General features: G+C 37.8%; 2 protein-coding genes across 3 annotated transcripts in view; one reads left to right on the forward strand and one right to left on the reverse strand.

The window, feature by feature from the left end:
* Positions 1-5,473: 5,473 nt before the first annotated feature.
* On the forward strand, positions 5,474-19,966 carry LOC107673039 (tumor necrosis factor receptor superfamily member 16-like). The gene is made up of 6 exons (XM_016466468.1): positions 5,474-5,871; positions 12,925-13,057; positions 13,181-13,549; positions 16,209-16,446; positions 16,630-16,772; positions 18,191-19,966. Exons 1-6 carry the CDS (start codon positions 5,818-5,820, stop codon positions 18,502-18,504), a joined length of 1,251 nt encoding a protein of 416 aa, XP_016321954.1. The 5' UTR covers positions 5,474-5,817; the 3' UTR covers positions 18,505-19,966.
* Positions 19,967-22,109: 2,143 nt separating this feature from the next.
* The window catches only part of LOC107673014 (histone-lysine N-methyltransferase SETD2-like), a 26,192-nt gene continuing 21,954 nt past the window's right edge, over positions 22,110-26,347 (reverse strand). For both annotated transcript variants that reach the window (XM_016466418.1, XM_016466417.1), the window contains 3 exons: positions 24,357-24,431; positions 24,161-24,262; positions 22,110-23,558 (listed from right to left, as the gene is read on the reverse strand). In XM_016466418.1, coding sequence (XP_016321904.1) covers positions 23,397-23,558; positions 24,161-24,262; positions 24,357-24,431 — 339 coding nt within the window. In that variant the 3' untranslated portion in view covers positions 22,110-23,396. The remainder of the gene's footprint in view (positions 23,559-24,160; positions 24,263-24,356; positions 24,432-26,347) is intronic.

The following is a 26,347-nucleotide window of genomic DNA, read 5'->3' on the forward strand; positions in this document are numbered from 1 at the left end:
TATATATATATATATAGTTTTTGTTTCAATTCAATAGGATCCAAAAATGCATTTTATGGTTAGAGAAACAGAGATTTTTTTTTTTAAATCTTCTTTTGTAATAAGATTTAGGAACAACATGACGACGATTAAATGATCACAAAATCTTCATTTTGGGGTGAGCTATCTGTTTACTTAATTAGGCCCTGCTGATCAAAACCGCTTTTTCAATATTGGCACACCTTTATCTTTCTGGCACTGTGTAAATCTTTCATATCCTGTTATACATTATAAAAAGGAAGTGCCTTTCCTGCCATGGATTTGTACAGCCATTACAAAAATACTCTTAAACGTGAATAAGACAATGAGTGCATTTACGTGTGTGTTCTTCCACTGTAGGGCAGCACTTCTAAAATGGGCATAAATTGCATTTGATATAAAAGTGCTTTTGGCTTCTTTTCATATAATAGTTGCGATATGGTTTCAGCACATCCTTACATGCTGCTTAATGTGCTATGCTTATAAACTCATCTACCGAAAATCTAAATCTTAACAGGAATTTTATCCATTTTTAACTCTGCAAAGTGCCTCTTCTGTTCTTCACTGTAATTATGGAACTATTTGTAATATGTGAACCATAAACCAGATAGTCTTAATTGTCCTGTGAATGTGTTTGTTGGCTGGGGCCACAATTCTGTCTATGTTCCCATTGGAATTGTTTGTCTAGATGTTTTTTTTTTCTTCCCCTCTCGCACTGAATGCTTTGAAGGCTGTGCTGCGTGAGTGGTGTCTGTGCGACACATGGGTATTGGGGTGAGAGAGTAGAGGACACATCTTGCTGGCTTCTCTGGGATGGTTGCGTTAATTCTTCTGCTCTGCGCTGGATAGCAAAGCCAGCAGAGACAAAGGGAAGCACCGAGCACAACAGCCAGCAGTTATACACTGTTTAAAGGAATAGTTCACCTGGAAATTATATATATTTTTCCCAGTATTTACTCACCTTTGTGTTGTTTTAAACTCGTATGACTTTCTTTCTTCTGTTGAACACAAGTAATTGTGCTGATTGCTGAACTACAGTGAATGAACACTGAGTCTTTTGGACACAAAAGCACCATAAAAGTTGTCCATACAACTTGCAAGTTTTCTGAAGTCATTCGTGTGAGTAATAAACTTATATTTAAGGTGTTATTTGCTCAAATTCTTCCCCTCAGGTGAGCTGTTAACTGCTGTGACCAGAACACCGAGTCAGTTTGATTCATGAACGAATCATTCAGGCTTTGTGAATGAGATTATTCATTGCAAAGTTCCAACTCAAAAGAACGATTTGTTCATGTTCATGATTAATGACTCAAAATTCCGCAGTCAAAGCTACCGTATGAGTTCAGAAGTGAAATATAGAGCAGTATGGATCATTTTTTTATCTGGTTCTTTTGACGCTTTAGTCAGCATTTGTTTTAATTGCATGAATGAGAGCAACCAGAATGAATCTTCTAAATCCTCTTTTTGTGTTCCATAAAGGAAAAAAATTCATGCAGGTTTGGAACGACATGAGGGGGAGTAAATGATGACAGAGTTTTTATTTTCTTCAGTGAATTATTCCTTCAATATAACATTGTCCTCTGTGTCACGATCACTCATTTTTTACTGTGTTTCTCCGCTACACATGCACAAACCCCTGCACACACACTCTTGTTTGAGTTTAGTCTTGAAGACCTAATGATAAAGTTTCATTTTTGTTGGAAAACTGAAGCCATAAGAGATTAGGTCCTGTTTTTATGAAATACTTGCGTCTAAACCACGCCACGATCCTTGTTATGCAGTAACTATGATGTCGAATAGGATGAATTATGGTAAGCTTCATGTCTGTTCGAACAAATAATGGTTTCAAAAGAGATGTAAACAGCCATTTCTGTTGAACGCATACTGCCCATTTATGTTTCACAGCCAGTTTGAGTGAGTGATGTGATTGTGTAAATGTATATGGTTTCTTTAAATTAAATATATCAGTCTGTATAAATTGACTTGAGTTGTGACTTTTCATCAGTGTTATTTTAGTTTAATTGAGATACTGTTATAGATTTTATTGTAGTCATTTTTGTTCTTTTTTTAATGCCTATTTCTAAAATATGGCCATTTTTAAAGTATGCAGGTTTTAAAAAGGTCTTAAAATCTTGATCTGCCCTTCCACAAATTGAGGCCTAAATAGGTCCTAAATTGGAGCAGAAGATCTTAAATTCATAGCATCATGGCATTAAATATTCCATGCACTGTAAAAAAAAAAAAAAAAGGACTAATCTTCCTCAGTATTTTTGTTTTGTTTTCTAATACAAATATGTAAATGTTCTTAAATCAAGATACAATTACCTGTGTTGCAAATTGAACATATGAAGCCCTGTTTTCTGATAAATTGAGCAAGATGAAGTTAATTATTATAGTTACTTTTTCCCCCCTAAAAAAGTAAACCTAAACATTTGTGTCATAATTGATCTTACATCGTTTTGTTCCCTCTTCAATTTGACTCCAAGATGCTTAAATTAAGGTTGTATATGTCTTTTCCTTTCTCAAATCGAGTCTCTGTTTCTCTCTGACGTCTCAGCCTTTTATTCCCTCCTCCTGTCCTGACGTGTTAAACCCTATTAGAGTTGAAGAGGTCACAGTTACACCACATTTATCTGAACCGGGAATCCTTTGATCTCTCAATGGGCCGAGCATCCTGTTGGCTGACCCATAAACACCCCAAGGGGTACGTTTGAGTGGACGACGGGAAGGGGGGGGTCGGCTCTGGCATGGAGGGATGGAATGCGCCTCTTCCAGTCTCTACATGCAGCGGGGCAGAGAGGAGATGGGACGTGCTGATTATGGTGGCAGTTCTGCTCTGCTCTGTGTGGCTAACAATGGGAGGAGGGCTTGACACCTTGCTCTTAGTAGAACTAGGCATGCCCCCTCACCCCCAAAAAGAAGAGACGGGGGAGGGACGGGGGTTAAAACACCCTGACAATCACTTGTTGTTGGGTAGTTCCTGAACCACAACAACCTGCAAACAACCACAAAGCCCTCCAGTCTCCCCAACCCCCTTATCCTGTCTCTGTGTTGTCAGGCCGTGGAATCATCTCCCATCAAAGTTGTATTATTTCTTTGCTGCGATCTGCAAATTCACACTTTGGTAACAGCTTGCCAAAGTCTTTGCAATTCTGGAGGGTTTATAGTTTTGTCCCTGCAGTTTTCTGTTGACCACGAACTAGAGATTGTGAACTGTAAAAACGTGTTAATGACTCAAGACCCACTGACATGGGTGTTGACAAGTGTTTAATTCATAAAAAACCGTTCACAAACTGTAGTGATAACTGTATTATCTATTAGACATTACTATTTTGCCCACACCCGTGAACAGTAATGTTCTGTTTATTATAAGCACATTGCGGTTTTGTCAGGTCGTCTGCTGTTTTAAATGCTCAGACTCTTCTGGATTCTGAATGGCTGTCAATGTTTTTATTGTTTATCAGCTGGGGGGGGGGCGGGAAATCCTTCTGAACGTGATTCCAATTAAATTGTTTGTCTGTATCATTATTGCTACAGCTGTGGTGTGGACTTCACTATTCTCGTAAAATTCAAACGATAGTAAAAACTTTATAGTTATCATCCTCAGTGTGAACTGGCATTAAGTGTGGACCTATTTTTGGCTTGTTTAGGCCCATTCACACCAAGAACGATAACTACATTAGCGTCCACTTCATTGTAAAATAATGTTCCGTTTATTATCTGTTTATTACATGTGTCTATCGCTTTAATTGCTTGAGCTCTTTAAAGTTTGAGAGATTCTGATGGGCTGTCAATGTTTTTATCATTCATCAGCTGGAAAAACTGTTCTGAAGGCATTCTACCAACATCACTCCTCTGTATCGTTATTATTGTAGTTGTGGTGAAGACTCATAGAATTCAAACTGTTATTAAAATTGTTATTTTTTATTTTTTTTGCATGGCCTCATGGGATAGTAAAATGCCCACCAGATCCCCACTTTGTAATCTTGGAGGCGTAGTAGTTTACTTTTACATTTACATTTAGTCATTTTGCAGGCGCTTTTATCCAAAGCGACTTACAATTGGGGGATAGTAGTTCCTCTGAGTACTTTTCATGTACTGTTTTATGAATAAATCCAGCTCTATTATTTAGACTTTAGTCCCCAAAACCACCCTTTCATATGTGCATCTATTTTAATTTTATGTTAGATAATTTGATCATGTTTATTAAACTCCAGTTATTCCTACAGAAACTGCGTTATTTTAGGGGAAACTGGCTGCCATGTTAATCGGTCAAAAGTTTTGAGGTTTAGCTAATAGACCTATCTAATTCTTAAAGTCGACATTAAAAAAAAATTAACAAACTGTCAGCAAAGATAGAAAGAACGAGAATGAAATATTCTCAGGGCTACTTCAATAAAGAAGTGCTTTATATTTACTCTAGCAGTTCCCTATATACTCACAGTTTCAGTCATTCAGTCATTAAAGGGATAGTTCAACCAAAAATGAAAATGCTGTCATCATTTACTCGTCCTCATGTCGTTCCAAACCTGTATGAGTTGCTTTCTTATGTTGAACATAAAAGAAGATATTTTGAAGATTGCTGGTAATCAAACAGTTGGTGGTTGCCATTGACTTCCATAGTATTTTTTTTCCTACTATGGAAGTCAATGGTAACCACCAACTGTTTGATTACCAGCAATCTTCAAAATATCTTCTTTTATGTTCAACATAAGAAAGCAACTCATACAGATTTGGAACGACATGAGGATGAGTAAATGATGACAGAATTTTAATTTTTGGGTGAACTATCCCTTTAAGGCCTGTTGACACCATGAACGAAAGGAAAAAGCGAAACGAATCAGCGACGAATTAATTGAACACCATCTCTTCTTTACTCTATCCCGCTTGTTCTCGGCCATTCTTTGAAGCGCTCTAATCATTGTATGCGAGGGAAGTCTCCATTTGTTTCTCTCTGAAGTCTGAACTGACCCCATGCTGAGTTTTACAACGTTACTCAAAACCCCCTCAGACCTGAAAACTGAAGCCACTGCTGTGTCTCTTTTTATCTCAAATTCCCAACTGAAGCCTCGACTGGGCAAAATGGGGTTTCAGTCTGTTCTAATATTTTTAGGCCAGAAATAAACCATGGTAACCACAGTGTCCGTCCAACATTTCAGTTACTGCAGTTATTGTTGTGTAAGAGAACTTTAATTAAAAAAAAAAAACTGGCAATAAAATATTTAAAAATATTTGAGTAACACTGGTCTTTTTTTATTGCTGATATGGCCATGTAATAAATAAGCACTATGATACAGAATTATTTTCCCACAAGAACGGCATGTTCAGCTTCCCTCCACCACGCGCCAGTCTGTCCAATCACAGAGCTCCAGTGAGGCGCTGCGTGCACCCCCGCGCGTTGATCTGGGGTTTATGTCCATCCCCTTCAGAAAAAGCCATTCGGTCAACGCTGACCGCAGCGGCCACGGCATCGATTGAGTGAAGAAGGATCAGCACTAACTAGCAGATTTGTCTGTAGAGAAAGAAGAGAGATGATGAATTAATGTTTTAAAGCTTCATACAAGGATTATATGTAGGTCTATTTACTGTAAAAGCGATTCATACCGTTTTCCACTGGAAGTCTCGAAGAAGAAAAAAAACGCTTGTGTGAGAAGAAGACCTTTCATATCTATGGAAGAGAGTGCCAAACACTTTGGACAGGGGCTGTAGATGTCTTCTTTGTGGTTATGAACTTCAGTGGGTTTTGAGCGCAAGAGACTCGTTGCTTTAAATCTCAAACACTGAGGAAAAGTCCTGAAGATGAAGGGAGCAATGGCAGCACTTCAACTCTGTTTGTATACCTTGGCCGTAAAGGTGAGTTATTATTCTGCTTTACAATATTATATGACATTTAAACTCGTAAACTCGTTTCGTTTTTTGAGTTTGGATGGCTGTAAACACATACTTTTCTCTGTTCATATTTTCCAACGTTACTGAGTCTTTCCAGTTACTTTTTTTTATAAGAACAGGAGCCCAGGGAGTGTTGTAACACTTTTTGCTTTAACGTCTGTAAAGTATTTTTTTTTTAGCTATGTATCTCACATTTTGATATAGTAGCTATTCAGTAGTATATAGTAGGCTATATATCTGCTTCGAACTGAAGTACTTTAGTAATCCACAACTTATTTAATGTCTGTTAATGTAAAGTACAAAAAGTGTGCTGTTGTTGCAAACTACTCTTTGTAACACTAATAAAGTTTATTGTGGTAATCACATTTACTTGTTCAAAATAATTAAACGGTCACCCTCATTTCATTTTAAACAATTTAATTGAGACGTGTAGGACATTTTAATTCAAAAAAATAAAAAAAAGTCAAATAAATTCTGAAACAAATAAAAACATAAGCTAATGTCTCTAAAAACATAACAGACCGAGACACTATTTTGGCAAGTGTAGCATATAGAAATACATTGGATAGTGTTACAAGTATCACATTAATCAGGAGAACCCGATTCAGATGACACCTGTTTCAATTAGCATTCTTTAACATATTCAAAAATTAAATAAGTCTGACATAAAAGTTTACTTTCTTACTTCAAAAGCTTGTTTCTAACTGGTTAAACTGAAGGTGTTACAGCTCAACTGTGTTATAACACTCCCCGTTCAGAATGTGTTGAACTTGCATATTAGTCTGTTGGGGATTCAGTATATAATTGTAGTTTTTTTGCAAGCGTGTTGTACTATGCAGAAAGTTCTTTTTTGGTACTTGTGTGGATAAGATGTTCCTTTTCCTTAGTTTTTAATAAATGCTGGATATTGCCTGACACAAAAGTAAAGTAGTCGAAGACAGGAAAATAACACCTTTTGTCTCTTAGGATGTGGATAGCACAACTGTGGTGTTTATTATCACACTCATTCAGTGTAATATCCTCCACAGCGAGTGTTCACAGCGAGTATAAATTGTTGAGTTTTTTGCATCCAAATGGAAAATCTCATCATGTTTTCCAAATGATAAATTATGCCCTGCAGATGTCAACACAGAGCCAAATGGCCTTGTGATTTATTCCCGTTAAACCGAACACCAAAATAAAAGGCTGCTTTGTCACTCCAAATTAAAACAGTTAATCATAAAACAACTGGTTTGTCTGTTCTGACAGTTACACACTTGTTACACAAAATGCAAAAATTGAACATTTTTGCTTGATGATTGTGCACTCTTTTCAGGTCAGTGGTAGTTAATGCATTAAATGCTACTGGCCTGATCCAGATCCGTGTCTCCTGGTGTGTTCAAACAGTCTGTGGGGGAGCCAGGGATAGCAGCAGACCAGCCCCCCCCCCATGTCTGTTGGTTGATAGGCAACCACAGCTTAAGTACTGCTGGGGCCCGGGATATCCGGGGCATTGTAATTATCATCATTTTCTCTTGGTCTGTGGAGAGCAAGGGTGTAGAATTTGCAGCTCAGTAATTTGACTTTCTATTTAGCCACATCACTTTACTTCTTTCGGTGCGGGCAGAATCGCGGTTTCCTCTTGAACTCACAACCTCGTTTTTTTTGTTGTTGTTTTTTTTGACTTCCCTCTCTCTTGTTCCCTACTCATTTTGATAGAGAAGCCCACTGTCTCCGGCGGCAAACTGACACTTTTGTAAATGATCTTGAAGTTCTACAGGCCTGAGGCCATGTTTAGCCTGCTGTTTAATGTGTTCTGACTCTTTTGTGAAGCGTAGCTTCTGCTGCTGTTGGCTGCAGTGAGATAAGATAGGGGTCAGTCTCTAGCTCAATCAGTGGATGTCTTTGGTTGTATGTTTGGTTGGTGGGGGTGAGGGGTCAATCACTGTTGCCTCCTGGGGCTCATGGATCCTTTCATGTTTTCATCATACTCTTTCCAAACTCACTCATGGGCAGCACACATGTGCTCATAGATTATATTGTACAGCATTGGACTTAAGGCAAGACAACCCAGGTGAGTAGGGTAAAAAAAATACATAAATATAAATAACTAATAGATATCACCATACTTCCTTAGTTGACTGATAACATTACGTTTTCTGAAATGTTACATTAATGGCATTAAATATGCACTGATTTACATAAATTTTCCAGAACAGAAACCTGAATATTGGATAAAGCAGTGTTAAAAATTCAAAATTTCGTTTTGTTGACATATTAAAGTTTTTACAGATGGGATTTTGGCTATTTTATTTGATCACTCCATAAATCAGAAAAATATTGTCATCGGCCAGAAAAAAAATCACCTTTAGGAATAAAATCAGGCGAATCATATATGAACAAACCCCTCTGTGTTCATTTTGAGAAGACTGCCTTTAAAATATGGATTGTAAATGAAATCTACAGATGCAAATAGATAAAGTGCAATAAAATTATTTGGATGTTTTCTTTCAACTAGTCTGAACAAAGACATGTTATAAAAGCAAAATATGCCAAAATCTCAACACTGACCAGAGCATGAAAAAAAACAAACATTTTTTTTTTGTCTGTAGTGTCTTGCCTTAAAGGGACAGTTTACCTAAAACAGAAATTCTGTGATCATTTACTCACTTTCATGTCGTTCCAAACCTGGCTTTGTTTATTCTGTGTATCACACGAAACATATTTTGAAATGGTTTTGGACACTTCTGACTTTCATTGAATGAACACAAACAGTTGAGACATTCTTCAAAACTTCTTCTTTCGTGTTCTGCAAAAGAAAGTCATACATTTGGAACAAGAAGTTAATTTTCATTTTTGGGTGAACTGTGTCTTTACGAAAGATCCCATCATTCAGCAAGCATGTGTGTATGGGGAGGGTTTGACCTACATTGTAGGAAGCGGTCAACAGTAAATGTGGCATCCAGACTGACATTGTCCCTCAAAGGAGGGAACGAGATGTTTGGGTAGATCAAAGATGTTTTGTGTGAAGTGGCGTCATTCAAATGCATTATCTCTCTGCATTATGTGGAATCAGCACTTAGGCTGGAAGTGTCTGTAGTGTTTATGCCCCCACCCTCCCCTCCTCGGAGCTATACATTCCTGCCTCTACCCAAATGTGTATAGGTGATATGTCATTTGTTTGCACTTTGTACATTCTATTTAGCTAGACTTAGGTACAAATTATATGGTGAGATATTGTTATTGAGGATGTTAAGTCCCCCCCCCCACGCCCCCAGCTACTGCTCAGAAATTTCTCTCTATCTGTGCCTTCTCTTCCTTTCCAAGTTTTATTTGTATTTTTTACATGAATATATATATATATATATATATATATATTATTCAATGATTATTTGAGTTAAAATTACATTCAATTATTTGTCAAATATCAAATAACAAAAAAGTCATATTGTGAAATATTATTAAAGTACATACAATTTAAATAACAGTTTTCTATTTTAATATATTTTAGAATATAATTTATTCCTGTGATGCAAAGCTGAATTTTTAGCATCATATTACAATATTTTTTGTAGAAAACCATAATACATTTATTTTAGGATTCTTTGATGAATAGAAAGTTCAAAAGAACAGCATTTATTTGAAACAGTCTTCTGTAACATTCTGAATGCCTTTACTTTTACTTTTGGTTAATTTAATGCATCCTTGCTGAATAAAAGTATTACTTTCTTTCAAAACAACAATCTTACTGAACCCAAACTTTTGATGTGTATAATTTATTGGGCTAACCTTTTTTATTTTATTTTATTTTATTTGTCTATTACTGTAACTACCATGGACTTCCCAATATTCTAGTTTGTGGTCTATCAATTTGGGCATTTTATATGGCAGATTCTTCAATGTTTAAATTTGGTCCCTTTCAATATTGAATATTTAGTTTCTCAAATCTTTATAAACCATGAAAAGGTGTATCAGCAGCAAGCTGGTGTGGCTGAAATGCAGAAAGAAGCTGCTCTTTTTACTTACAAAGTGAAGGTTGTTGCCCTGTGGGCAGCTGTGTACAAATGTGTATTAGTGTTTCTATGAGATTATGAGCGTGTGCACTCGTTCAACAGGTTTACACACGCTCTCGTCCCAACAGAGAACTAGAGAGGAGAAGAGAGAGACATCAGAGAGGCTGTGTGGGTTTTGCTTTCCCTCTTTGGAGGAGCTTTACATGTTAGGCATCTGTTGGCTCTTGTCAGGGCCCCAGGGGGTAGTTGTGAAGCGGAGTGGGTGTGTGAGGGGTAATTTTCCTAAACATATGCATGTTTAAGATGCCGCAGAACTGACCTCCTCTATCACACCTGCAGAGCTGAGGGGGACATCAAAGTCTTCTCTCCTACTCAAACAGACGCACACACACATCACACCCTCCCCTGAGGTCTCAAGCTGCACCGGTGTCCCCACTGCTGATACATACGTCTGTTTGAAATGGGTGCTAATACACATAATGTTCCATTTCCATGAACAAGGAGTCTTTTTAAACATCCCTTAATGATGGTCTGCCTCACTCATTTATGATTTTGTTTTGTTATAGTTGTATGAAAGGGTGTGTTGTTACACTCAGTCACTATTTACACTCAAATTGGAGTGGTAAAGTCACAAGGACTCTTGAAACTCACTTCAGGCTCTCACAGGAAACACTGTGCAATTAAAATGCCGAAACCCCATTTAATGCAAAATCACAGGGAAATGTGTTTGTGTTAGAACATAGTGTCCCACATATGTCAATATGTGTACTACATGATATGGCAAGTTCTCCTTCAAATTAAAAGCTGTGGATTCATGAAGCCGCTCTTTTTGAATGTGAATCAGACTTATATTGTTTAGAACTTTGTAATTTGTACCTATAACACCACTCCGCATCATGAAATCACATCCTTGTTTCTTATTAATTTTGGGGTGCTGATTCCAAAAATAGTGTCTGTTTTGCTCTAGCAAGTCACCCTTTCTCACTCAGAGCATTTTTGTTTTTTGACAGCCATTTGTGAGGTGAAGAATTCTTGTATTTTTCCTTAATCACCAGAAAAAACTGCCACAAAGACACGATTCCTATCTTCCTCTGAGCCAGGTTACAACTATTTGTACAATTCTCAGCTGATTTTTACATGTATGACATTATTTTATGCCTAATCCTGATTTCAAGCTCAGTTGCCAGTGATAGAAGAAAATGTAAACATGACACAGGCACAATGATTTCTGCTACATCCATAGGAGTTTTGCTACATCTAGACCAGTGTTTCCCAACCTTTTTTTAGTCGCGGCACCCTTTGGAAATTTTAACAAACTTGTGGCACCCTACAAAATTAATTTTGTCACAATATTTGAATTTCTAACTTCGATATGATAATTTGAAAAGTATAGATATTCGGTACAACAGGGAAGAACTGCAGAATATAATGTCATACAGATATTTTTTATATTATTAAAAAATGTTGTCCATCAATGGTGGCAATCAGTAGGCTAATTTCTAATGAAGAGACCAATTTATATGACAGATTTTAATGTAGGATTTTATACATATGTAAACATTATTTAATTACCATTATAACGATCTAACAAATTTTTGCTCACTCAGTGTTTTTTTTATTTTACAGTGGGGTAATTTTGGTGCAGTAGCACGAGATAGCTTGATTTCAAACTTTGAATTGAATAAAAAATGACAAGTAAGCAGTCAGTAATAAAATAAGAACAAATAAAGAAATTAATAATGATAGCACAAATAAAAAAATAACGACAGGCCTTCGAATTAAATAAATTGCTTTTTAGTTTTTCAGGTAGGTCTAACAGTAGGGTTAAGATATTTAACATTTTTTATAATAATTTTTTTTTTTTTACCAATTATCCAAATAATGTTTAGTCCTAGAAAGCTATTATTATCAGAACACGTGAGCATAACATAGCGGTTAGCAGATCAATGAATGAGAGGGCAGCGTTACCAGAGTTGCCCATATACCACACCATGTTACAACACAGTAGGGCTATTGCAGACAGAAACAATACTGTACTGCATCGATGTTTCCTGTCGGCTCAATTTTTGAGTGGACTTTGCTGTTCCGATGAGCATGAACGGTATACGAGTGGAGCGACTGAGCGGAGCGCACACACATAGAGCGGGATAATACGCAGAGCGTCACACCACGTGAAAGTGAAACCTGAGTGGTGAGCTAATTTTCGGCAGCCGAAATTTCAGTGCATCTCTAATTATTGGCGACATCAGAAATGTATATTATATAATAGATGCTCTTTTCTGTACTGCATCGATGTTTCCTGTCGGCTCAATTTTTGAGTGGACTTTGCTGTTCCGATGAGCATGAACGGTATACGAGTGGAGCGACTGAGCGGAGCGCACACACATAGAGCGGGATAATACGCAGAGCGTCACACCACGTGAAAGTGAAACCTGAGTGGTGAGCTAATTTTCGGCAGCCGAAATTTCAGTGCATCTCTAATTATTGGCGACATCAGAAATGTATATTATATAATAGATGCTTTTTTGAACATTTTAGCAATTTAAAAATATTTAAAAAAATTCTGATTTATTTACACGGCACCCCTGCTCTCGACAGACAGCACCCCGGTTGGGAAACACTGATCTAGACAACAACAGAAAATTACAGATTTTGTTAAAAAAAAAACTTGTGTATAAACCTTTTTATGTAACATTCTTTGACATTAAATGGAATATTTGAACATTTTTCACTCCTTTGTAGACAAACCTTGTAAGTTAAATTATACATTTTCAATACTTTGTTATTAAGTCTTTTTTGCCATTAAAAGACAAACTTTTGATATTTGACTGCTTTTTTTATATTTTGACAAGTATACTATACTTCATGTTTCTGTTATATATTGAGACTGAGAGGGATAGAAAACTCTTAAAAGTCATTTTTTGTCCTAGTATTGTCTTTTAGGTTACTAAGAGCAAAATTATGCTACAAATTGCATGTAATTATTAACATTAATATGAATTTGACGTGCTTGTGTGTTTTGCAGGTGGCGTTTGGTAAGGTCTGTACCAGCGAGCAGTTTACAAAAACAGGAGAATGTTACAGCATGTGTGCTGCGGGCACTGGTTTGGCAAACAGCTATGGTCAGGAAGACACCAAGTGTCAGCCGTGTCAAGATGGTGAGTGTTTTCAAAACATAAGTTTTCGTTTTTAATTGGAATAAATGCCTAGCTGAGAATATTGTTGTTTTTCCAATGTTTATTTCTGTTTTATTGATAAAAATCACTTTAAATCTCTCCTAGGTGTGTCGTTCTCAGACTCTGAGAGTCTTTTAGCCTGTCGTCTGTGCGCCCGCTGCCCCGTCGGTATTCCTGAACTGGCACGCTGCACGCCCACTCAGGATACCCAGTGTGATTGCGGTGAACATTTCTTCCTGTGGCGGGATGGTAACAGCACAAGTGGGCTGTGCGCGGCCTGTAGCATGTGTGGGCATGGAAGCGGAGTGGTTCGGGCCTGTGGGCCGCTGGGAAATACCGTATGTGAGCGGTGTAAACCAGGGACTTACTCAAAGGAGAGGAGTGACAGGAAACCCTGCGTGCCCTGCTCACGTTGTAGTGATGACGAGGTGGAGATCAGACCCTGCCTGCCGGACTCTGACACCGTCTGCATGGGTGAGAGTGATGGTCATTGTATTCTAGTGTGCGTTTAGGTAAATTCTCTTGGGTGTATGATGGAGCAGCATACAACTGTAGGGCATGTTTATCCAAAATAAAACCAAAATCTTGATAAGGCTGTGATGTAATTACATTTTTTGCGCTGCGTGTTTCTGAAACACTCTATTTGTAATTTTACAGTGAAATATTACAATAGTTCTTATTTTGTTTAATGGTTTTATTCAGTAATAATAAAACATATTATTATTATTATTTATAGTCATACTGATAAATAATCACAACATTTTAGTCAAGTTATGCAGCCCTACAAACAAGCACAGCAAACCTGGAGCTTTTTAAATGAATGAATGAATGAAAATCACATTTTATTAAATCACAATTAAATTATTATAGCTATTTATAGCTTTATTATAGCTTTATTAAAGGGATGACATTTAAAAAAAGGAAATCTTAGTAATTCAGCTTAATCTTTTATTTCCTAGGAAAAACAGTGAAACAGTTGAATTTGAAATATTATATTTAAAATATTTTTAAAAAGTTTGTCTGTCAAATGAAAGTCATGTCGTGTGACCAGCAAAGTCATGCAGTTCAACCAGCACAAAAAAACTTTTTTTATTTTACCTTTTTATAATATGAAAAAGTTGGTTAAGATTTAAATATATATATATATATATTCTGGTCTATGCATCCCTGCCTCTGCTGAATTATTTTTATAATATCCCCCTGGGTGATGCTAAAATATAAAATATTTTTTAAAACATCAGCAAGTAAAATAATGCAACATGATCACGCAATATTGACGGATCGGCAGAGAATCGTCTTTCTGCGAGTCATTAAGAAATGATGGTTCTATTCTATTTAAAGAAATATGAGGTAAACGTGTGAATACATAATGTGCGCACTTTTGGAGGAAAAGTTTGTATGTTGTGTAGCAAAGCACTGATCAAAAATAAATGGAAGCAAACGCAATTGAATATTTACAGGTTTGTGTCTCGTTATTCTATTCAAAATATCATTAACTCCCGATTGATTTTGCATTCCTGGCAGAAATAAGAACTATTAGTGTCATTGTAACCAAGTATACATGCACACACACACATATATATATATATATATGAAGGGGGTCTGAATACTTTCCGTACCCACTGTATATATATTGATTTTAAAACATTTTTGAAAATAATAATTCATGTGTACACTCACATGTATTCAAGGTGTAAAGAGAAATTGTTCATTATTTTTTTTCACATTAAATTTAAGCTTGTTAAAAATTGTATGTTTTAAAAACCCAGATGAATAAAAAGCATGAATTTCTTTCTCAGAACTTGGCCCATGCTTTTTGAACTAGAATTTGAAAAGAAGTTTCCTTTTCTGTAACTTGGACCCTTTTAATTGTCTTTGATTTGACACACCTGTTAGTAAATACGGTTGTCAATTCCAAACACTGACTGTGTGAACGTAACCCGAGATGCATGTGTGTCTTGGATGAAGTTTGTGCCAAGCTATATATAATAACATTTATGCATCTGTGAGTGTGTATGGTTAGATTGTTAACATGTGGCAGACACCTGTGTTCAGTCAGAGAGAAGCTTTTAAGAAAATGCAGCTCTCGCTTTGACTTCAAATGTTCTTCTTATTCTTCAGTGAGCTTAGCAACAATCCAGTCATGATCAGATTAAGAAGATAAACACTTTACACAGATTTTGTCTAATCTCTAAACAATCAAATGTATCATGTTTTAAACGTTTTTTAGTCTAAAGTGCCACATCTTTAATGGATTTGCCCTGAGGTGTGTTAAATCGGTTTGGAGGTTAACCAGCTGGCTAGTGGGTCGCATCCCACGTTGCCCTCTGTTCTCTGTAGAGTGGAGACACCAGTTAGAGCACTCGACCTGCCGAGGTCAGGGCAGCCACTCCGAGTGTTTGGTGCACACAGGCAGCCTGTGGGGTGTGTGAGAGAGTGAGTGGACAAAAGAATGCACGCATCTGTGTGATAGTGTGTGTGGGGTGGCCTGCATGATCTATTTCAGGATGGAGGTTGGGGGCATGAATCCTCTTGACCATTCCACACTGTTCAACATTTCGATCTGGCATTTAGTCTGTCAGCTGTGCCTGCGCCCACTGATGATGTGTTAATCAGCCTCACAGCAGATGTGTGTCAGATGTGGGTTTCATGTGAAAGCTAAAAAGAGCATTTCCTTTTTTTGCAGTCTAGGTGTTTAAGTGCTTCAGGGTGTAGTTGAGTGTGCTTCATATGTCTAGTCCAGGGATGCCCAAACTCGGTCCTGGAGGGCCGGTGTCCTGCAGAGTTTAGCTCCAACTTGCCTCAACACACCTGCCTTTAAGTTTCTAGTATGCCTATAAGAGCTTGATTAGCTGCTTCAGGTGTGTTTAATTGGGGCTGGAGCTAAACTCTTCAGGACACCGGCCCTCCAGGACCGAGTTTGGACACCCCTGGTCTAGTCAGAACTAATGTGAGTCTAATGAGTTTGAATTTATAAAGCACAACTACAGAGTACAGACTCATGTATATATATATATATATAGAGAGAGAGAGAGAGAGAGAGAGAGAGAGATCAAAAGTTTATTGTTTTTGAAAACTTTAATGTTTATAAAGGCAGTTCAAAATGACCAATTCTGTTGCTTTTTTTTTGCAGTAAAAGATCTCAACATCCTGTCCCGTCCATCTGGTTCTGATGGTCCGCGTGAATACCCACGATGGCCGACTCTGAATGAGGAAACAGAGAACAGAAGCAGTCCAGCACCAGGGTCTGAATCCCCTCGACTCACTCCACAGGACCAAGGGGGTAACAACAACAACAACAACATCCTTGTCTACGTGTCTGTACTGGCTGCAGTGGTGCTCGGCCTCCTGCTCTACGTCGCCTACAAATGGTGAGATCGTGCAGCAATTTAAAGAAGAAAAATATGCTTTATGAGGTTGTACACATGATTTACAGACAAATTCATTCTACTTGTGTATGTAAGATATGGAATACCATAACGTGTCTGTGTAGTGAAATATTATTCTTGTTGTTTTTTGTTTGATGATAAACGTGTGATTTGGTATGTGTCCAGCTGGAAGTCATGTCAGCAGAAGCAGGCTCTGGTGAAAGCACGGGTTGGCGAGTTGAATAATGTCGGGGAAGGAGAGAAATTACACAGCGACAGTGGCGTGTTCCTGGACTCTCACAGCCTTCAGGAAAGCCAGCCTAGCAAAGGTATGAGAGAACGGCTTAAACACAGATGTCTGGGGCTGAGTAATTTCTACTATTCATTTGTCTTTTTGAACTTTTCATTTAAAGAACCATCTCATAAGCATCATTTGTACCATTCATTCGACATTTTTAACTGTTCATTTAAAGAACCAGCTCTTAAGAGTCATTTGTTTTATTCATTTGTCTTTTTGAACTGTTTGTTAAAAGTACTGATTCATATGAGTAATTTGTACTATTCATTCATCTTTTTGAACTGTTCATTAAAAGAACTGGCTCATAAGAGTCATTTGTTTGTGAATTGGACTACACTGGTTGCGTTGAATGTTTGGAATACCTGGAAGTATTGTCACTCGTGGTTAGTGGTCGACCGATATTGGTTTTTTGACAGCCGATGCCGATATCTTGGAAAGCAGGGTGGCTGGTGGCCGATATAAAGCCGATATAATTTTATGTATTTTAATTCATATTTAAGAAATTTGAAATCATTTGAAAATTTATTAAAAAATAAATGTGTTAAATAAACATACTTATACTTTAGATGACAAAGTATTTTCACATATAAATACATATTTAATAAAAATATAATTAAAATGGAAGTAAAAACTGTAACCAACAGGGCACTCAGTATTCTGGGAAGTTTGTGTGCATTAATCATATTTTTTCAAATAAAGCCAAGCTAACACTCGTTTTACATACAGCACACAGTGAAAATGACATGAATATGACAGTGGGAAAATGCATAAAGCGCAGCATAATTTAAAATCACGAGTTTAAAGTTTGTCGATCGCGCATCTCCAGTGAAGCTGAACTCTCCTCCTGTCCGTATTCAATTTACACGGACCATAGGACCGACCGTCACAGAACACGCGATCATGCAGGATACACACGTCTCACAACTGGATCCAACTAAGTTTGCAAGGTTTTTGAAATTGGATGTTTATTAGACATTCAAAGATTTGTTTAAATGATATAAATGCATATTTGCTGAATGCTGACGGCAAACAAGAAAGTATTATAATGTTTGCCTTTCTATTACTAATAATATAAAAGCAGTCGTTATAAGACTTTTTGTATACATTTTAATCCCTTTGTTTAACCGTTCTATCCGATTATTAGACAGACTTCTATCCGTATTTAGACAGAACTGTTAACGACAACAGTGAACAAGAGGGAGAATGTGAGCACTGTGTGCCCAGGCGCTACCGTTCTCAGCCCCATCAAAATAAGAGTCCCGCCTCGAATGCATCGGCCAAACAGGAAAACTTATCGGCCGATGCCGATATTTAAAAAATGCCAAATATCGGCCGATATATCGGCCTTGGCAATATATCGGTCGACCACTACTCTTGGTGTATTGTAGGTTGCTTTAGTGTGAATGGTTGATTGGTAATTATTTGTTCCCTTTCTCATATTCTCGGCAGGCAGTAAACGAGACAGCAAACAGGACACGCGGCTTTATGTGAACCTGCCGCCCCACAGGAAGGATGAGGTAGAGGGGCTTCTTGCAGAGGGGGACAATCGAAGCTGGAGGCAGCTGGCAGCCGCACTTGGTTACGAACAGGACCGCGTGGACGTCTTTGGATGGGGCCAGGACCCTATCCACACCCTCTTAACTGATTGGGCCGAACAGGAAGGCTCCACATTGGGCCTGCTCTGCTCTGCTCTCGCACGCATTGAACGGCCGGACATCATCAGCGCCCTCACCGCCCCCTCTCAAGGAGTGTCAGTGGTCTGAATACTTGAATATGTTTCTTACGCCCTCATGAAAGTGAAAGAGACACTAAAACCATAGAGGAAGAGCGTCAACTGACTCATTTTCAAATGCCTTGCACTAAGACTTTGAAGAGCAGAATTGGAAATAATAAGGTTTTTAATTCAACATAATGTTTCCCTTACGAATTTTGTTTCAACAGCTTGAGATGTTCCATCACCTCAGAAAATTTTCTGCTCAAGACAGATGTTTCCTCCAGTATTTGTGGGAAGTTTATGCTCCATACTATCCTCTTTGTAGTGTCAAAACAAACTCTTGTTTTCTCCGAGACACATTCATGCTGAACATTTTCATTGTCAGTGTTTTGGGTGGTTGTGGCTTCAGCTGTGGTTGGTATCAAAGACGTGGACATTTCGTGAACATTTCTGCGGCCTCGTGAATGACAGTTTTCCATTTATGCGGAACGCAAGCATCACAAACATCATGCATGCGATTCAGTTGTGCTTTTGTATTTATATTTCAGCACTTCAGCCGTTTAAATAGTCAATACCGAAGCTGGATAGAGTATTTAGCTTTTATCAAGGGCAACATAACACTGTGAGGTGTTTTATGGTTTCCAGAGAGGAAAACCACTAAATGGGCTGCACGAGTGAGTTGTATATTTGGAAATATACAGATACACGGTCAAGTTGCCTGAGCGAATGATTCTCTTTGACAAAAAATGTGTCTCATTCACACTAGTGCTTGGTTTGCACTTTAACCAACAATGCAACCTAAAAGCAATGTTATGTTTTTGTGAGTTATATGAGAGGAAAACTCTGGTGCCTTTACTTTGAATGCTCAGGTTTGTGCTTTGCTGGTTTACTCTACCATGTATGTATTTTAAGGTCATTCTGTATGTTAGTGCTTAGTTATAGATGAGACTTGATGGTTTCTGGGCTGAGATGCTTTTCATGTTAATAGCATTCATGTTATGTATCTATCACTTATGTTTGTCCTTTTTAATAATGAAAGATTGATTTATAGGTATCTTTTGTATTTAAAAAAAAAATAAAAATAAATAATACATTGTGTGAGAAAATAAATCGTATTTTATGACCCTGAGGATTTATAATGGTGCAGTGTTATAATGAAAACAAGCTCTGAACTTGGAATTACAGAAAATATCTTGCATTTCAAAAGCCTTTTCTGCACCATTAACCCAGTCAAATCTGGAGCCGCTGGGTCTGATTACGCTCTTGTTGTCGATTCATTCTTTTGATTTACTCATAATAATACACACATCTCTTTCCCTTCCTGTACATGCAGCATGCTCTAAAAAAAATTGTGTGCATTTCACTTTAAAACCATAGCAAACGGTGAAGCTGTTTTGTGTGTTTTTTTCTGGGCCAATTGCTCAACTTGGCAAAAGGGAGTGTTGTGAGAAATGTAAATCCGTTTTGAGAGCCAAAATAGTGTTAATGCCAACTCAACACCCAACCAAAAACAGCAGTTTATTGGCAGTCAGAATTTTCTTATGTAATGACAGGCGATCACAACAGTGTGCTTATACACATTCTCATATTCACATTATACACATACTCTTATACACATAAAAGTTTTTTAATTGTATTGAAACAGTTAGGGTCAGTTTGACTTGCAAACGTCATAAAAATGATTGATTATAATAACATAGTATTCAAATAATATATAATACAGTAAAAAAAAAAAAACATACAAATATGTATTGTCCCAGTTTTTTAATTAATAGATAATAACAGGTATGTTTTTAATAATATTTTGACCACTGAACTAAGAAATGTTCCTGGTTTCCATTTCAGAAATCTGGTCACCTTATGTGACGCGGAGAATGAATGCAAAGCATAGCAGCGTATTGTACATTTCGGGCAGCAATCAGGGGTAAAACTCCAGCCATACTTCTAAAAGACACTTATGGATATGGGTAGAACAGACAGTTGGCCCTGCTGTCATTGTACAAAAGTTTTGCAGCTCAGGTGTGTGGATTTCCTAGCACTCTCTCTGTTCACATCTCGCTGAAATGTGTTAATGATTTCTGTGACTGAGGGTTTGCAGGGACTTGGGTGGCTCTGCATGCCGTCACGTACTCCAGACGGAGCTGCTTAACTGCGGTCTGGAGCAGCCCAGCGGAATGCCCTGGCCCTGGGAGCTCTGCTCTACATAAAGAAGGGCTCTGCAGAGGGGAGGGGAAAACCGCTCTGCTCAGATGGTTTCGGGAGAGTCTGAGTTCTGGAAGAGCCTCTAATGAAAGCAGTGCACCACTTTAGATTCTTTGATTTAATAGAGCCAGATCTGTGCTGTGGTGGCAGTCACCCCATAGGGTTTAAAAGAGTCAACATGTATTTACTTTAATATACATTCTTAGATATATTGTACATAATCAGAGCACATTATTTCAAAGAAAAAAAAAAAGAATTTTTTTTTTCATAATCTTTCATGAAATGCAAATAACTTGACCAGTCTCTGAAATGAGGTTCCTCTTTGGCCGACTTCACCTAGGATGACCACATATGATAAAAAAACATTTGAGAGACCTGCTTCCTTAAATATAAAGGGAACTATATTTTCATGAATTAATACCATTTACTGTGTATTAAAAAAGCATGATATAAAGATTTTTTTTTTTCAAAGTTAAATTGGCTTTTTTCTAAAATATAAAGGCAACTATACATTTTCATGTATTAGCATTTATAAGCCATATTAAAATGGGGGATGTAAAATAATTGTTTCCAAAGATAATTTGGCTTTTTTATATTGTATAGCCAAAACAAGAGATTAATGTATTATCTAAAAATAATTGTATTTTGTTTAAAAAACAAAAATTGTACATCTTTGTTCTTCCCATTAGAGGTATCAGATGTAACCTCAATCATATATATTAGATTTAAACATTTAGCAGACGCTTTTATCCAAAGCAACTTACAAATGAGGACAATAAAATATATTATATTATACACACACACACAAAGAATAACAAGTAGATAGAAAAAAATAGAAAGCTAGTGTTTGTTTGTTTTTTTTAAATAAAAAAAAGATAAATATAAAGTAGAATTAAAATAGAATAGAAAGTGCTAGAGTTAGAGGGTCAAATAAAGATAGAAGAGATGTGTTTTTAGTCGTTTCTTGAAGATGGTTAAGGACTCAGCTGCTCGGATTGAGTTGGGCAGGTCATTCCACCAGGAGGGAACAGTTAATGAAAAAGTCTGTGAAAGTGATTTTGTGCTTCTTTGAGATGGCACAATAATACGCCGTTCACTTGCAGAACGCAAGCTTCTAGAGGGCACATAACTCTGAAGTAATGAATTTAGTCTTAATGATAAATAGTAATAATAGTTAATAAATTCATAACTGTAATAATCGTATTTTGAACAATTAATCAATGTAAGTTTCATTCTTTAAAATTAGCTCTGACCTCATCATTTTTAATCAAAATGTCATAACTGGATCTTCTGATAAATGGACAGACTTCTCTCTATGCTGGACTTAAAGCAGCACTATGTAACTTTTGGCGCTCTAGCGGTTAATAAACAGAACTGCACACATCCCGCGGAAGAACATTCCAACCGGAGCTACGGCGATTCACGCAGGTAAGGTGACAAGACAACCAAGACTTATTTTTTAGAAAACAGTTTATTTTATCTTAAAATGTTTTTACACTCAGTATGACAATGTGCTTGCACAGTACTTACAGTGGAGTGGGGCAAGACTCCTATTTGTACATAAAAAAGATCCAAAGTCTTTCTACAGAAAAAGCAAGGGAAAAAGAAACAACACCCTCACCTTTAAAACCCAACCCAACATACGGAGCCATGATGTAGGAACACCAGAGCCGTGCCGACGGGACGGAGGACTTGGGCCTAGTCGTATCCTTCTAATTCCGTTTTTCCGGTCTGGTATAATTAGACATATTTACACAAGACAACGTGGACCCCCACAGTCAAGTCTCTGCAAATGGTCTCAAAAACTAACTCTCAATATATTCACATATAAAGCAATATAATACATGTTTGGAAATTTAATGCAGGTTAATAAGGTGGGGTGAGCTGATTAACGGCCAGAGCTTATGGGATAGTAAACCTGATCAATCCTTACATGATGGCCACAAAAATAAGCTACAAACTGCCTGGAGGGCTTCACATTTGCCTTCACGACATGAATAAAAAAAATGTTAATGTAAAAACAGTGTGAAAGACCTCGATAAAATATCATTGCTACATAACCTTTCACCCAGTCGAGAGGGGCAAATGGGGTTAGATCACAGACCTGCACACTTCTATTTTGTAGTCTAAAATCCATAAAAACAATGCTGAGCTGGGCGACCCATGGCCAGTGAGTCCAACATGACTAGTTCTGTGGGTAGTTTATCTGAGATCTAATCCTTAGCGTCTGTATTTCTCCTTCCTTCTTTCTCGACTACTATCAGCGAGGGATTGGACCTTTAGCAGAGCAGGCAAGCTAACAAAAGCCCTTGGTAACAACTACAGTAATGGAGTGGGGTGGCAAGGGAAAAGGATTTTAATGGTCCACATTCTTTTTTTCTCCCCATCTAGAACAGAGTTTAAGATGATCCTCTTCGCCCAAGTGATGAGACTTGCCTTAGAGATAATTTTGAGAAGACTAAAAAGATCTTGGAAAGAGTCTGTGTAGCACCCTTGGTTTGCGTCCTCCGCGCTTCATACCGCAGCAGTTCATCTCATCATAAAAGCGTCCCCTGTGCAGGACAGCTCAGGCAACGCCCCCTCCTAGAGCAGCATTTAGGACATGGTTAGAAGGTCAGTGGAACAAAACAACAGGACTCAAGCTCGAGCTGCCCTGTTCTGACGCACCAAAACTGTTCAGGCCAGAGGTGTTCAGTTGGAATGAGCTGCCAGGAGGTTCCTGGGTTTGCTTCAGGCTAGTTAGTCCAGCTCTGTGTCTTCCTTGGGCCGGTACACAGTGCCAAACTTCTGCATGTACTTCTTGATGTACTCCTTGGTCTTGTGTTTGACGTTCTCATTGCATTCAAGATCTTCAGGATTCTTGCAAGACTTCAGTTCTTTGTTCATCACCCCATGAGTCAGCTGTGAGCAGATAGACACACACACAGACACACACACACACACACACACACACACACACACACATTTCACAGAACTAATCGTTGCCTGGGTTGCGTACGTATATGTGGGGCGGAGCTATCAGAATAGAGGCAAGACCCTTTTGGGGTAGGGGCGTGTTTGTTTTGGTGATTTCAAATATCAACATTGGCTACCAGAAATCACTTACTCTGCCTTTAAAGATGCAGCAACGATGACTTCAGTGACAATGCATTTCAAAGACAAAGATTTCTCCAGTTTAAAGGGATACATATAATGCAAAGTGGATTGAACCAAGACCCCATCTTACATTTTTTTTCTTTTCGATAATCCATTTCACTTGGATGTACATCACAATACAGAAGAAAAGGTCTGTCTCTACTCCCGTTATACAGTTTTAATAAACGTGAAAAAAAACAACAAAAAAAACTGTGTGACCCAAAGATGTCTATCTACATGCATATGGATGTAAGTGCTTTAACAGCCTTATCTATATATCTGAGCATTCACCAAGATTATATAAAACAATAACATAAGAACGTTCCTTGTCCATTTTTAAAAAGCATAAAGGCATACACGATACCTACCTTTCTTGCGAGATGTTTGAAGTCTTCTGTGTTACTGATACGGCCCAGCTTGCAGTCTGGTTTGCGGTACGGATTAAGGCATTGCACAATAAACTGTGACATCTGAAAAGATAAGCAGGAGAAATTGAGAAGTTAGACGAGTCGGACACACACTGCTAATTATTTGGTAAAAAACCCAAGAGAATCTAAAGCTCACCTCCTTGCGGAAGACTTCTTTGCTTTTTTTGGCCAGCTCACTGGACGTGTCTGCCTCGGCGGTCTTTGTAGAGAACTGTGCAAAGGGGTCAAACAAAAAACCCAACGCATGAAAATACATACTGTGAATATTGACAGTTTATTTGACGTATTACTCATGTAAGATTACATAATCTAGAGATTGTTTAAACATTCTTTTCCAAAATATACTTGGGAGTCTAAATTCTACAATGAACAACATTAAACACTGCAACTCCCAGAGTCCCCATAGGCAGCTGATATGACATGAATGAGACATTATGTTGAATCAATGCCAAGACTGTCAATACTGATTGTCCCATGGTCCCAGAAAGAAACCCAAAGGCCAAACCAGTGCACGCCAGAGGAAATGCTAACTTACTGACAACAGACAATAAAACCCTTTGGTAACGAAATCTGTTAAAAGTTTAATAGTCAAGATATTTTGAAGTCTAAAACGAGAAGAAAAGAGATTCTGCACAGTTCGACTTCCAAACGAGAAACCACACATAAATGAATGCAGTTGCAACAGCTGGGTTTGATTAGCATCAAAGAGAGCCAGAGAAAACACCAGCAAAACCCTGAGAGAGAGAATGAGGCAGAGAAAGAAAGAAAGAAACGCGGAGTGGGTGATGGGGGAGAGACGACGGCAGTGAACGACAGATCAAGACGGTTATTAAAACAATGTTTACTGTAACTTGCTTTTGACTTCATGTTTCGATTCGGATTGGCCCGGTCAGACCTCTTGTATATTTGCATCAGATGATGCGTCTTAAAAACCAATGCCTTTTAAACACTGAGGCAAATTTAAGTGGTCTAAGTGTTTTCTTCCGAACTTCAAATAGCTTTTCTCTATGTGGATGAGCCCCAGCTGCGAACCATTCCATCGTAGATGTCTGGAACAACATCTTCAATTATCCAGAGAGGCTGGGACAGTCTCAGGCCCTACATGTGTGTACCAAAGTGAACTCTAGAATAGAGACTGTTAAAAGTACCAGTGCTTTGATACGTGACCAGCACTAAATCAATCAAAAACATTAAAAACAAAAACAGTTTTTTCACACTATTTGGTACTTAATACTGTCTGAAAGGCAGTCGCTTCAAACGCTCACACGTGTATGTGTTTGTGTGCTGCAAAGATCACTTGTCATGGTAATTTTGCTGCGTGCAAGAACGGTTAAGTGCACGTCTTAGTCAAAATATCTGTCTTGGTAAGGTATTCATATAAATACAGTTGGTTTGTGTAATAGAAAACAGGTCTATAACAGCGATATTATCAAGAAAAAAAAACTATCCCACCTATCCCCTATCCACCTAAAAAAAAGCCCACTGCTTTATCTAATTCATTTCTTTGTTTCGTACTACTGACAGTTTGTTTTCTTTATTTGGCTTTTTGCCTTTATTCAGGGTATCTGCAGAGTTTTTAAAACAAACTTAAGACTTTAAAATGCCCCTATAATGCCATTTTTAAGGTTGAGTCTCCTAAAACAGGTTTACATGCATGCAAGGTCAAAAAACACATTAGTTTTCTAAAAAAAATAGATTTAATTTGACCTCATTTCTAAATTATTCGTAAACGACTCTGCGAAGCAGTTCAAAGAATCAGTCTCTCTAAACCCCTCCTTTTCTGTGAGCCCTCACTGCTGTGATTGGTCAGATGGCACAGTCCTTTATGATTGGTCCAGACCCGTAGAGAGATTGGCTCTGGATTGGTCTACCGCATACAGCGCGTGTCGGAAAGGAAACACCCATTGCAGAATGACAGCTCTGGAGACTTGTCAATACATAGAAAAGATGGTATCGATTGTACCTTACCAATTTGAGTCGGAGTCTGATGATGAAACGGTTGAACTGGCTGATCGACAAGAGACTGATCCGCAAGCACGACTGGAGCAGGACGTTTCTCAGTGGTAAGTGTCAAGTGTTAACAAGTTTGTGGTAATTATAAGATGTGATAAAACAAATGTACTCTCA

Source organism: Sinocyclocheilus anshuiensis, unplaced genomic scaffold (genome assembly GCF_001515605.1).
Source record: "Sinocyclocheilus anshuiensis isolate Anshui unplaced genomic scaffold, SAMN03320099.WGS_v1.1 scaffold248, whole genome shotgun sequence".
Classification (NCBI taxonomy): Eukaryota; Metazoa; Chordata; class Actinopteri; order Cypriniformes; family Cyprinidae; genus Sinocyclocheilus; species Sinocyclocheilus anshuiensis.

Bases quoted from the DNA above. Each gene is read 5' to 3' on its own strand.
- LOC107673039 (XM_016466468.1), top strand. From the start codon at position 5,818: ATGAAGGGAGCAATGGCAGCACTTCAACTCTGTTTGTATACCTTGGCC. The intron at 13,550-16,208 runs GTGAGAGTGATG...TTTTTTTTGCAG, and splicing joins CTCTGACACCGTCTGCATGG to TAAAAGATCTCAACATCCTG. The intron at 16,773-18,190 runs GTATGAGAGAAC...TATTCTCGGCAG, and splicing joins GGAAAGCCAGCCTAGCAAAG to GCAGTAAACGAGACAGCAAA.